The 14,028-nt window shown below is 34.4% G+C and overlaps 2 protein-coding genes across 2 annotated transcripts; one reads left to right on the top strand and one right to left on the bottom strand.

The window, feature by feature from the left end:
- The first annotated feature begins 3,258 nt into the window (after nucleotides 1–3,258).
- On the top strand, nucleotides 3,259–12,355 carry irp2 (immune-related protein 2). Its single transcript, XM_028178264.2, has 5 exons — nucleotides 3,259–3,398; nucleotides 4,588–4,761; nucleotides 6,430–6,597; nucleotides 7,956–8,056; nucleotides 10,089–12,355. The coding sequence occupies exons 2-5, from the start codon at nucleotides 4,603–4,605 to the stop codon at nucleotides 10,159–10,161; spliced, it is 501 nt and encodes a 166-aa protein (XP_028034065.1). The 5' UTR covers nucleotides 3,259–3,398; nucleotides 4,588–4,602; the 3' UTR covers nucleotides 10,162–12,355.
- On the bottom strand, nucleotides 10,334–13,995 carry LOC114245950 (MKRN2 opposite strand protein). The gene is made up of 4 exons (XM_028178284.2): nucleotides 13,435–13,995; nucleotides 13,273–13,350; nucleotides 12,993–13,200; nucleotides 10,334–12,626 (listed from the first exon to the last, which is right to left on the bottom strand). The coding sequence occupies exons 1-4, from the start codon at nucleotides 13,557–13,559 to the stop codon at nucleotides 12,393–12,395; spliced, it is 645 nt and encodes a 214-aa protein (XP_028034085.1). The 5' UTR covers nucleotides 13,560–13,995; the 3' UTR covers nucleotides 10,334–12,392.
- Nucleotides 13,996–14,028: the final 33 nt, after the last annotated feature.

Here is a 14,028-nt window from a genome sequence, read left to right as displayed (position 1 = left end):
ATAGACAACGCAACAATGTTAGTAAGAGCGTCGGATACGCAAAGAAATTAAGAGTTATAAATCCTTAAATAATGTAAGCTTTGTGAAGTGTCGTTTGATTTCCAGAATATCAAAATAAAGATAAGAATATCGAATTTATTCCACTAATTTTATCTATCTGCATAATTTGTAAGGACTTTAATGATTATCCTCATCGTATTCGGATGAATGAAGTTAGTCCAAATACACTGCCCATACATGAGCATGTTCAGACCATAGCTTAGAATCTAAACCATAGTCTGAGTCGGTAATGTTATAATCTAAGCTTCAGATTATATTATATAATAAATGACATCTATGTAGTCGCGTATTATGTTGAGCCATGGATAAATTCATTTTCCTGCCATAGAACACTCATAGTGAACGTACTGATTAAATGAGAAAGTGAGATCTATCTACGTTTTATCTATTTTATTGCTTCAAAGAGCTCACGGTTCACCTAGCGTTAAGTGGTTCCTGGAACCCATAGACTTTATTCATTGAAAATATGAAAATATGATGAATTCAAATGACCTTTTGAAAAAGGGATTTTCGTTCTTATATGGTAGTTGTATATTTATGTTTAAATAGTATTTAAAGCTTCATTTTTCCATTAAATGTTCAAAACTATATTAAAATTACAAATGTGTTGTTTTGAAGTCGTCGTAGTGTAAAGAATAAGACGTCCGGTGCAGTCGTATTTAGCGATGCACCAGTGTTCGAATCCAGCAGGCAAGTACCAATTTTTCTAATGAAAAAGTGATTTGACAAATGTCTACGATAGACTTCCACTGTGAAGGAATAGCATCGTGTAGTAAATATCAAACCCGCAATATTATAATTTGCATAATTACTGATGGTACTACCAGTAGTATGCTAGGCAAATAAAAAACAAACATTGTGAATTTTACTACCTTTCACCTAAAAAATATTGTGCTAATAAAGAAATAATTAATTTTAGGAGTTTTTATTTAATAAAAACATTGAAACAAAACGCCTCTGAATAGTATCGCTAATAATGATATAGGAGGCGAAAAACATTGTGTTGGAAATTCAAAGTGTTTGTATTGAAAATATGTATAATTTGTTAATTTAATATTGTTCTTGTTTTCGCGACTATTTAAGACTTATTAATTATTTAAGAATTAAGACTATTTTACAGCTTAATCTCGATTTTTCATTGTCATTAGGTATATTATTTGAGACATTTCGAATACTTCACACTTTTCATGGTCACAGACGACGACGACCTAATATTTTTAGATTTAAACATGTAATAATGTTTTGGAAAAATGAAACAAAGTAGATGGATGTAGTTCCCTAGGTTCTTCGAAAAGGCCCAAGGACGTCTTGGAATATTCCCACCGTTTTTTTGGAATATTAATACATTTGTTTCCATTTCTTCTAAATTTAGATTTTTGGTGGATCACTAAACGGCCCTTCAGACCATCCAGGCGGTGTCAGTTACCAGGTGCTGTCCCGTGGTAACCCCGCACCTTAACCCAATAGGTCAGAACGCGATACATGCTCAACGATTCATTTATTTTTAAATGTAAACTGTGATAGCACACTAGACCTCTGTTAAGGCGTCGCTTGTCTTCAACCTCTTCGGTCTCTCTTCACACTAAACTGTCATGCAGGGAAGCTGCCTCCTACAAACACTTTGAGATACATATCGACGCTTGAAAGGCAAACGTGACTAAGCGAAAATAACTGCTTTGTACATAAATGATTGGCAATAACCATATTCGATGCGCAAAAAATATATATTTCTAGGTCTATTAAAATCATTTAAATCCTACAGCTAGATTCGTTAAAATATTTTTTTTTCAGTTATTTCAACTTTAAATTATTATTAGTCTACTGTAAAGTTCACGCATTGTCGCTTAGTCGCGTTTGCCTTTCAAGCGTCGATATATTCTAAAACTTCCCATAATTAAATTCTGCTGAAGTCTATGGGCATCGGTATCTACTTTACACCAAGTAAGTCGTGAATTCAACAGGTCGTCGGTCCAATTTCTTTTATTTTTATTGCTTAGATAGGAGAACGAGCCCACAGTCCACCTGGTGTTAAGTGGTTTTTTTTTTTTTATTGCTTAAATGAGTGGACGAGCTCACAGCCCACCTGGTGTTAAGTGGTTACTGGAGCCCATAGACATCCACAACGTAAATGCCGCCACCCACCCTGAGACATGAGTTCTAAGGTCTCAGTATAGTTACAACAGCTGCCCCACCCTTCAAACCGAAACGCATTACTGCTCCACGACAGAAACAGGTGGGGTGGTACCTACCCGTGCGGACCCACGCGAGTTCCTATCACCAGTTAATGGGAAGTCTACTCTATGTGCTCTGTGCATCTAAACATGAACCCATGTATCCTTCGGGCTATTTCGGTTAACATGGTTCCGCGAACCACGTCACACTAATTCGACCTCGCAGGGAAACTCTAAGCTTAGTCCTCTCCATTGCTCTTTGACTGACTTTGAGCCTACGTTGTAAGCTTTAAGTACGCAGACACTAAATCTGTTAACTATTAGCGTATAAGCTTCATTATAGACTGTAAAATAAAATTAACGAACCGTCAACACATTAAAGAGTTTTGAAACCAATAACTAAATAACTGTCACTTACGTGTGTAAATTATTATTAAAGATTCAATAATGAGACAAACGAAGTTATGGTCACATTGGAAATGGCGGAAGTTGTACATGACCATAAACTGTATCTCACGCTGGTAATTTTCCAAAACTGTTCATAGATTTTATGAATCTTCTGATGCTACATCGATAGCGAACAGAACAGTAACAAGTATTTTTCAAACTCTTGCGACGAATCAAACTCTTTCTAGTCTTGATGACTCGAGGTACAAAATAGATTGAATGCATTGTAAAATATGTATTATGGTCATATTTATTTGCCTTGCATTTTTGTTTATGTATACCTATGACAAGACTTTGATTGGGTTATAATTAATTAATAAGCTATCGTGATGGTCGGGAAATTTTTAAAAAGATTTAAAATTTGTAAGTGGTTGAAGTGGTTGTTTCATTCAACTTTACATTTTGCACGTGTGATGATAGGTAGATCTGTACCTACTTAAAACATACAAATAAAATTAACATTATCCTGATTCAGCACTCTAAAAGAAAACATGACTTGAATAAATTATTTAAGCTCACGTTACAAATCTAAAACTCCTAGTCATGGTGTTATGGCACTATGTCCACTTCACACAATCAAAATAATACTATTTGACCTTCTGCCCTTCCACGCGGCTTTGGGTTCAATATATAGCTCTTGAATGGCGAAGATAGCAGTTTCAATTCGTTCAAGCATTCTCGGATACCAGACGCAAGCGCTCTGTATAAATTAAAACGCAGGTAAATAAAAAAGCACTTATAGACCTTTAAAAATTTTAGATTAAGAACTTAGATAAAGATTAAGATTTTAAAGTTAGTGTCTTTTATACGATTTAGATACTACATGTAAACACAGACGACTAAGCTAGTCTTGTAATTGAAAGTTTTAATTTCAAACAAAATCTAACAAAAGGCTAACAAAATTATGTTTTTTTTTTCAAATTTATTATTACTCTCATTAAACCAGTTCAATATTTGCACGTACGTTACCGTTCGATACCTTTAAATTTCCTTTTTTGACGTCGAATTACGTTTTACGTAAAAATTACCGGCACATAGTACCTACGTTTAGTTTACCTTGCAATTCAATCAGAGTAAATTTCAATAAATAATATTTTTAAATTCCGTAAATTGAAAACAATATAGTTTTGTCTGAATAGATAGAAAATCAATGAAAACGAGAGAAGATGTAACCAGCTATCATCCATCCAAATGCTAACAACTACCAACCCTTTGCGTGTCAACCATAGCCTGCTTCCGCACACAAACAGCGAAACTTAGATCAATTCATTGCATATTCAATGCATTTCTTAACAAAGATCATGGTCAACAAGGCACTTCGATCTGTAGAAAATAGATGTTACCGCCAACACAAACATTTCCAAACCTAGTCTACCGATGTATGTCTGCCTTAAGCATTTTATGCAATAATTCGTCGTTCAACGTTCGTCGATTGGAAACTTACATCATAACACATGTGGAGAGCATAGCATGTCCTCGACCACCGACCAGAGTTTAAGATTTGAAGAACAGAAAGGACCATGACCCGCTTTAGAATGACGTGAATCGATGCAAAGATTGTAACTCGCGATCCGACTAAAGTTAATCGGTTACTCGAAACCGCACGAAAACGTGAATGCACCTGACAAATTTAAGGCAGGGGGAATGTCGTCTCCGGTAACAATTCAACACCAGAATAAACATGGCTTATCTACAAAGTAATGCATGATTTTATTACATTATTTAATTTTTTTCATGTACACGTGTTAGAAGAACAATTGATTCTCAGTAGTTACTTGGAAATTAGGGCATCAACCCTAGGGTTATTAATAAAAGGTGTCGTACGATTACACTGCCTCGGTGCGTCTTACTTAATCCCGGGCGTTTGAATTAACTACTTCAATTTGGTACAAAATTAAAATTATTTCAGGTTAAGATCTCAAAAATGCGTTTCTTATATGCTGTCGGTGTACTTTGCGTGGCGTCCTATGCCAACGCATATTCTTCTGGGGCACCAGAGAGTGCATGCGTTGACATGATCCCGAAGCATCCTGTCAGTCCTCAAACGTCTACACCACCTTACACCATTACAACCAGCACAAAGGTAAATGTCTCTTTTTCACTCATCACATTAGTCGAATTAAATACTTAAAGTAGCCGTATCTTTGTAGTCGGTAGACGTTTTTTTTTTTGTTTTAAGCAAAAACCAAAACAAAAAATCAGACGAGTGCATGACGTATTTAACACAATAAATTCTACGTTAATTGAGATAAACATTCCATGATAAAATTCAAAGTAACTCATTTTTTCCATAAAAAAATTGTTTATACTACAGATTTCTAAGCAGCCTGTGCCCGTAAATCTCTTACATATAAAAACAATTAATTCTACTTCAAATGAGATTGAAAGATTTTTCAAGTTTTTTCAGATATAGGCTCATTAGATGTTTTAAAAATGTAAAGGGAAGCGTACATTTCACGGGCTTAAAAGCGCATATCTCCTTAACTTTTGAGCGCAAGTTTGTGTGTAACCGAATTTTATCCTTCAATTACTTACATGTGACGAATGTCATCCATTATCTTTTTCTTTTCATTGTAGTTACTTTTTAATTTAATTTCCCAAAAGAACAGTTCAGGCGAATAGACGAAATTACATTTACTTTAAGTGAAACTGTAATACCTACCAAAGGCTGGCAAACACTTTGTTGTAAACTTGTCTAGAGCTATCTGGACAGTTTTTTGTCTTACATTTGTCTTTTATTTTTTTATTCCTTAGATAGTTGGACGAGTTCACTGCCTAACTGGTGTTAAGTGGTTACTGGAGCCCATGGACATCTACAACGTAAATACCGCCACCCACCTTGAGACATGAGTTCTAAGGTCTCAGTATAGCTACAACGGCTGCCCCGCCATTCAAACCGAAACGTATTACTGCTTCACGGCAGAAATAGGCAGGGTGGTGGTACCTACCCGTGCGGACTCACAAGAGGTCCTACTACCAATAATTACGCAAATTATAATTTTGCGGGTTATGATTTTTCTAATATCTTACCGGTACATTACATTTCATTTCGTTAAAAATTATATTTCTATGCACGTGTCCGCGGAAGGCGACCTCGCGCCGCTTGATTGTTCGAATAAACTCCAGTTCTTTGTCCATGTGTTCCGGACACGGAAATCCAATTGCTTAAAATAAATATCCGCAATCTTTCAAACTCTGTCTGTCAAACTAAAACCGAGCATGTAACAACAATCGCATATTATAAATGCTTCCGGTGTTGTACTAAAAAAATCGAGTGATTCGTCATATACCTACAACATCATAAGCTATTCCCGAGCCCTAATAAGCTTTATAGTTTGCTCTTAGATAAATATTTCATCCTGCATTGGAACGACGCTGGCGCTACTTCGATTTTACTGTCAGTCAAGAATCAGAATTATTACAACCGCCGACAGTTTGTAAAACTTGGTTATCCAGAACATACGGTTCAATATTTGCCTCGAATATAAATAACAATACAAATAATAATAAAGGAAGAAAAAATCTTTCAAAAAGTCATATTCACAAAGATCGACATAATTAAGATTCTTCTTTCAAATTCTGTTCACTTCGTTCTATTTGTTAGCGGCATAAATCAAAAATTATAATTTTAAAAGTCCATGAGAACAACATGCTATTAACATAATATTTTCGTTCCTATCGAGCCTTGACACGATCTAGAAGGTCACGCAAATAATTTCCACCATATTAATGTATTTTATTACCTCATTAGACAGTCAAAGCCGGTACTCCCATGGAAGTTGTGATCAGCGGTAACAAGCCAGAGAACATTATTCGCGGTCTGCTGCTCGAAGCCCGCCAGGGTAACAATATTGTCGGCAAGTTCACTTTGAACCCTAACGACCAATTCGCGAAACTACTCAATTGCGGCGAGCCTGGAGTGAGTACATTTTATTAATTTACTATTTCAAAATTGTCTCAAATGTCTCAAAATTGGTAAAAATCATTTCTATACCAGTAATAAAATTATAATGATTTATTTAAAAAGAGACTTAATTACTAAATATGTATAAACTATTAATAGCTTTATCAAGCTAGCCTTTCGTTATTAATGCCACCACTTAATGCTTAACAGAACACCATTTTAGATGCCATGACCTCCGGTGCTACTCATCGTCTGCGGGCAAGGACACTATAATCTTGTCTGCCTTTACAAAAATTCTAATTCTAATTGATACATCATTAATTTATATTTAGCTTACTCATAAACATTATAAGGTTAATATTAGATTTAAGCTATTTTCCAGTTATATTGCAATGTCTCCACCTATCTATGTTCATTTGGTTTTTTACTTTTTAATTTAATTTCTTTTATTTCATTCATTTCACCTACCTACCTTTTATTTCATGTATTTAACATGAAATAAAAGGTATATGTTAAATACATGAAATAAAAGGTAGGTAGGTACTACAGAGTCTAGACCGACAGAAAATAACAGCAATATGTAAAACTATATATCAAAGGATACGTTCTAATTCAGTAGTGATGTTAGGACGCTACCTGTTCCAGTTTCGCCTGTTTCGCAATGAAGCAATAATTGTGTTCCCAATATCAATAGAATTCAAACGTCCACTTTAAGTAATGAAACGAACGTCAGCTTCAAAGTCGTGCTATCAGAAAAAAAAACATGAGTTATTTTTGGTAATAAGTTCCGACAGTAAATACATTGCTTAAGGTAACTTTAAATCGAGAGTCATTAGACAATTTAAGTACCTACTTCAATGCAATCCCGATTATTAAATAGTCAACCTTGAAAGCTAACGTATTTAATTTTTACAAACGAAAAAAAGTATAAGCGACTATACAAATCTATGCATTTCGTGACTTCCGCTAGTGTCAACTTCGTTCTTAGTACGTAAGTACTTGTAATTAAAAAAATAATTGCGAATTACTATCAATGTTAATAACGTATTTGTTTATTCATGATTTAAGCACCATTAATAATATTATAGTTTTACTTTAGTGAAAATAGATGAGTTCGTTACCGAACCGGAATTAAGTGGTGGCTGAGCCTATCTACGCAACGTGTTTTTTCTCGAACCTAGTTACAAATAGCCTCGAGGAGCTATTTAAGTTTTACAGAACTGTTAGGCGAGCTCACGGGGTTCAACCTGAGAGATATTGCTAGATATTGTTATATTTCCTAATTAAATATAATACATATAAGTATGTAATAGATTTTCTGTTTGTTTTCTACTGTTCGTACATAATTCATATATTATTTTGTATACTTACAGAATGCAGTGACTCACAAGAAGCACGATGAACAATATGACAAACAAACTGTTGCGTATACATGGACTCCACCTGTGGGCTTCAACGACGAAATCAAATTCAGGTAGGTAGATGAGTCTACCTTCTACTTCGTTAGGCTATGCGTCATGATAACCGCCTTATCGTTGCCGCCGCTAACTACTCCCCGAAGCCTGATCACGCAGGAGCCAGTCACCGTCGACACCCTAGACACGTCTTTACGGATCCAACAGATCCAATAACCATTGAATTAGACTCCTTCAGCTCTAACACTAGGAGCAGGCTTAGGGACCCCGCTAACCGTACTCGTCGAACTCGACAAAGAGTTCGGCGTGCAACCTAACCCATACATCTGAGTTTCTAGCCGGATTTTCTCAGGGGGTCGCGATTACGATCCGATAGTAGATTCATTCGCGAAGCAGCTGATCTTGAATTGTTAGGTCTCCTTCGGAGGCGCTCGGGCAGCTATTAGCAAATCCCACACCTCCTGGCTGAGCCTTTGCTCGCCCACCTGTCCTGGTGAAACTGGAAAGACCTCGGAGCCACCAGTAATCTTTTAACTTTCTTGGGTAAAATAGAATTCTAAAAAATGGAATGAAGATTTGGAGCTAACACGTCGCGGGACTAATATATCTACCAATATTGTAACTATACTTGAGACCTTAGAACTTATATCTCAAGGTGGGTGTCGCATTTACGTTGTGGATGAGTATGGGCTCCAGTAACCACTTAACACCAGGTGGGCTGTGAGCTTGACCCATCTAAGCAATAAAAAAAATAAAAAAACTACTGGAAGAGATTTCAGCATGAAATAAGTAGTACCCTTATACTCTGTATCCTTATTGACGTGTCTTTTCTAACAGCTGTGTGTACAATAAGATATATTAAATAAAAAAAATAAAAAAAAAATTGCGAAACAACTGTCAGCTATACCTATGTGAAGTAACGTATTCTTTTACAGCGCAAAGTTCGGTGTACGATTGTGAAACAAGTCGGCATTGACTCGTCAAAACTCAATTTTATATCAAATCAATGAATTGGTTATTTAGATGCCAATGAGCAATAAAGACTAATTCGTATAGCATCATTATTTTAATTAATTTTATCAAATTTATATTACGTTCAAAAAAATGTCATGATCGTCTGCTATCTTTAAAAATATTTATGATAGATAACTTTACACAGGGGAATAGATGCACGTAACGAAATGCTATTTTACTAATTTTATTAAAGAATAAAAACGATTACCTATAGCATTTCTGCGGTTTTCGCGTGTTATAGATATATGTATTTAAATTTAAAAACACTTTTACGGTATCTCACGTTTTTAGTTGCCATTATATTATTTCTGACGTTTCGAATACCTACTATAGTTTTCGTGGTCACCAAGGACCACGACATAGAAACAATTCAAAGGTCTATAGGGATTTAAAAAATTCCGTGTGAGCTTAATCTTTTTTTCAGCTTTCGTATTTTATACAGGAACATACGTACATGCGTACATTTCTCGTCGAACTCGCCGAAGAGTTTGTTTGACGTGCAAACTAACCTAAATAACACAACTCACGATTCTAGCCGAACCCTCTCAGTGGATCGCAATTATAGATACCACGAAGCACTCAAGCAAGCTAACAAAGTTGAGCTTTGCGAGCTTACCTCTCCGTCTGCGCATAGTTGGAATAGCCCAAAGCTACCAACGATTTGATAAGTTTGAAATACAGCTTACTGGTGGTAGGACCTCTTGTTAGTCGCGGGTAGGCGGTAGACAGCGGCTTGGCTCTGCTCCTGGCATTGCTGAAGGCCATGGGCGACGGTAACCACTTACCATCAGGTGGGCCGTATACTGGTCTGCCTACAAGGGCAATAAAAAAAAAAGGTACCACCGCCCTGCCTATTTCTGTCGTAAAGCAGTAATGCGTTTCGGTCTGAAGGGTAGGGCAGCCGTTGTAACTATGCTGAGATCTTAGAACTTGTATCTCAAAGTGGGTGGAACATTTACGTTGTAGATGTCTATGGGCTCCAGTAACTACTTAACACCAGGTGGGCTGTGAGCTCGTCCACCCATCTAAGCAGTAAAAAAACACAATTTATCTTAAAGCATACTCTTTCTATTTCAGAGCTACCGTGGCCTACAACGGCGCAAAGTTTTGGGTGGGATTAGAATCTGCACCAGTTAAAGTTATTAATTAATATATCATTTAGTCATAGTTACATAATAATATATTTAAATATGTATGTATTTCGTGAGCACGTTCGTATTTGCAATACTGATTGAACATGATTGTTACCAATTAAAGTAGATATTTAAGGAATAACTAATTTAAGTATTTACTATTAATAAAGGTATTTAATTAAAACTTCGTTTTCATGTTAACAAATACTTTATTTAGACACATAGCACCTAAAAATGTCTTCGAGATCCATTTCTAATGTTCTTAAAGTTGAAGTCTCAGTTATAAGAATAGGAACCGATGCTCGTATCTATAGTGAGACGATATTTAATGTTGCAAAAACTTGATGTGTCATCAATTTATTTCTGCAAAATGTAATGTTGAGGATATAAACAAACTATAGATACTGGCTTTTCAACATTTCAAACACAGCTCCTTAAGTTCCTTAATGGTATAATATTAAGCAATAGATTCTGAAGACCGCAAGGTAAGTAGGTAATATTATTAGAGAGGCCAATACATAAAGTTTTGGAATGGCGCAGGAGTAAAGGTCAAACAATTCACAATGAAGCAATTCTAACACTGAATTCTATTCACATTGACATTCACGCCATAGAGTCTCAATTAGTCGGCATAAGATTAATATTGAAATTACTACAGTGATAATTTAATAATACATAGCATATCCACTATTAAATCACGACAATTATTTTCAGATATTTAAATTTGAACATATTGCTTCATAATAATATTTTATACATATTATCAGATTATTTTTTTAAAGATAGAAACGTATCAATCTTTCTTCGCCCGCATTAAGTGGTTAGCGGTGTCCATGGAAATCACAATCTGAATGCATCAGTATACTTAGAAGAAACAAACAAGAACTTTCCAAAACCATCATGGTCATGGTCACTGTTGCTTATGGATATCGGCAAAACCAGCTACCAGGGCAAGCTGCTGCTATTTAGGTAAAAGATTGTTTGGGAACAGTTGTAAATACAATAGTGCCACCTTACAAAAGTTCGGTAAAGCTAGTACTTAAATTTTTGAATGTCATGTGAATAGTTTTTAACAGAGAATAGTACTCGAGCATATTACATCAATCATGTTCGCAATGCATACATATATAGTATGTATTGTTTTCTTTTCTTTCATTTGATGTAGGTTTACAAAGTGAATTACTTCATACCAAAATCAGTTTTCGGAGCTGTCCAATACTACATAAAAAGCTGATCATAATTTAATTATTTGAAGTTTAAAAAATTATGAACTGTAAAAAAAACTAAAAAAGTTTTACACAAAATGTAGCGAAGTCTAAAAAAAGAAGCAATTACACATTACATTGGTGACATTTAGTATGTACCTATACTGTGATAGCATTTCAAGGAAATTATTACACCACATTTCAAAAGCTATAAATTACAAACACATGATTTTATCATTTCAAAAATCAAATTCATTAAATACAATATTAATTATTTAGCTCCAATTCTTGACATGTTTTTTCATCACCGAGAAATTCTACCCAATTCAGACTCAATCTGTTAGTAAGAAACACAGCAATACTAGCACATCACTTAGAAGAATGACAAATTGTTTTCAATGAACCACATGTAAATATATAGAATGGCTAAATGAACATTAACTACAATTTAGATATTCACTAAAAAAGTACAAAAGTTTAAGATATGTTAATCCCAGTTAGTTATTGTGTTTGAGTAAAGAATCATTTTGCTTTACAAATAAGTTTTTATTATAATATATTAATAGTATCTATGACTACAGCATAACTGGCAAGACATTAATTCTATTGAACACTGACGAGATAAATAAATAAATTAATAATGTATATAAATAGTCTGAGACCCTTGAAAATTATAAATATTTAAGATTTTTAAAAAACAAGCTGAGCCCACTCCTTTATTGACATCTGTTTAAATCCCAGATGAAAAATTTTCAAATCCTTTCTAAAATACTTGACTGAATTGATAACATATAGAATACATTTTCTTAAATTAACACCTGTAATCAATTCCAAATAACATTCTCACATTTGAGATCTTTTTTCGAAGCAAAAAGAACAAAAATAAATCATTACTATTAAATGATTAAAAAAAGCAAAAATTCGTTTGGTCTACAGTAAATGCGTTTTAATTTAACAAATCTTATATCTAAATATAAAAACATCACAGTTAATACTGAATATGTGCTAAATAAATACATAGATTAAAAGATACTCATAGGCTATCATTGGTTCTGTATGAAATAATTCTGCCTCTTAAGCTGTCTATATAATGAAATATACTTTCCAGCCGCTGATGTTCTTGGCACCACATACTGCTTACAGAAGAGTTTGGGGTCATGGGCTTTCTCTGAAAGCTCCCCGCAATCAAGAGCTCTCAAGAATGTTAGCACAAAGGTGAAGCAGTTGTGTCTCTCTTCATTATATTTGTCTGCCTGCCAGAATGGACTCAGACTCACCTGATAACAATGAAAAAAGTAAGTGTTTAACAATAAAGATGAAAATAAGTATCATAGTAGAATAATTAAATATATAAATCTAGCAAAGAAGTTACTATGATGTTGTAAACAGAAATTTATGCAAAGCCTGTTTAACATCCTTGTTCACATGCTACCAAAGTTCATTAGACTAGCAACATATAAGGCATCACAACTCAGGTCTTTGAGATTACTCCACAAGGTGATCAGTAAACTAAAGATCAATTCGACTCTACTGCAAAATAAGTTATTTCAAAAAGTGATTATGTTACAATAAACAACTCTATTGTCAATCTATAGCACCCTAAAAATTATAAACACAATTATACCTAATGTTACATGATTTACCTTTAAAAGAACACTGTCCCATATTTCATTCCAAAGTTCATCAAATTGTTCCAATAGAAGACATTGGTCCCAATCAGCGCTCGTGTCAAAATCACTCCATTGTTTCACAGCGTTATCAACCCCTCGTATTCCTTTTTCACTAAACTCTACTACACAACCATGGGAATTGGTCACGCCTATATGCAAGTCCTTGGAATTGTAATAATCGCTAAAATAACATAACTTTTATGATAAGAACAATGACTCACACAAATTCTTAGATATAAATTTCGTTACTCACTTTAAAAAGTCACCGTGTGTAGGTTTCATTACAATTGCACGAGGATGCTGGGACGCTTTCACAAAAGGATAAGGTACCCTGAAACAAAATTAGAGCAGTTAGCGACGACCTTCATATGTCACGTTTGATCAGTTTAAAAAAACATTATAACAAAAGAATTACCTGAAAGGCAATAGATTGTAGTCATATCTATCCAAATTTTGTTTACACACTGGGCACTGTTCTGGGATAATTGTACAAAATACTTTGTGATCACAATGGTGGAAACAAAGGATTCCAGGATCCATTTTCAACAACTATTACTCGTATTTCTTCAATTAAACACCTAATGTATTTTATTTTGATGTATTCGCTGTGTACTATGAAACCTTTCAGTAAAGTAAAATATGAAACCTCTGCTATAGAAACTTATTGACAAAGCAAAATCTAATGAGATTTTCATTAACGTTATTGTTCCACCTTTCACATGTTGGTTTTGAAAACGTTTGCAAGGCGTTTTGAAACCTTGACTTCGTTGAAGCAGTGTTCGAATTCAAAAAAACTTCAGAAAGAAAAACTATTAAATCCTATAAACAAAAAATTATAAAAAAAATATTAATTTAGAATTAGCTAATACAGCAGCACAAATATAAGATAATTTATTATTAGCTGAAAACTGATGCAGTTTTTGTTTAAAAACGAAAAGTTACTTTCATCAATAAGATGTTTTCGAATGTATACTCGTTATTAATTCTAATTGGACAATGCTCCCAGCTG

Source organism: Bombyx mandarina, chromosome 04 (genome assembly GCF_030267445.1).
Source record: "Bombyx mandarina strain Sakado chromosome 04, ASM3026744v2".
NCBI lineage: Eukaryota > Metazoa > Arthropoda > Insecta > Lepidoptera > Bombycidae > Bombyx > Bombyx mandarina.
This window is presented reverse-complemented; position numbering and strand designations above follow the sequence as displayed.

What these genes read in the sequence shown, in the direction of transcription:
- irp2 (XM_028178264.2), top strand. Translation starts at nt 4,603, where the DNA reads ATGCGTTTCTTATATGCTGTCGGTGTACTTTGCGTGGCGTCCTATGCC. An exon ending in CCATTACAACCAGCACAAAG is followed by an intron (nt 4,762 to 6,429) that starts GTAAATGTCTCT and finishes TTACCTCATTAG; the next exon opens with ACAGTCAAAGCCGGTACTCC. An exon ending in TCAATTGCGGCGAGCCTGGA is followed by an intron (nt 6,598 to 7,955) that starts GTGAGTACATTT and finishes GTATACTTACAG; the next exon opens with AATGCAGTGACTCACAAGAA.
- LOC114245950 (XM_028178284.2), bottom strand. Translation starts at nt 13,559, where the DNA reads ATGGATCCTGGAATCCTTTGTTTCCACCATTGTGATCACAAAGTATTT. An exon ending in TACAATCTATTGCCTTTCAG is followed by an intron (nt 13,351 to 13,434) that starts GTAATTCTTTTG and finishes ATTTTGTTTCAG; the next exon opens with GGTACCTTATCCTTTTGTGA. An exon ending in GGGACAGTGTTCTTTTAAAG is followed by an intron (nt 12,627 to 12,992) that starts GTAAATCATGTA and finishes CATTGTTATCAG; the next exon opens with GTGAGTCTGAGTCCATTCTG.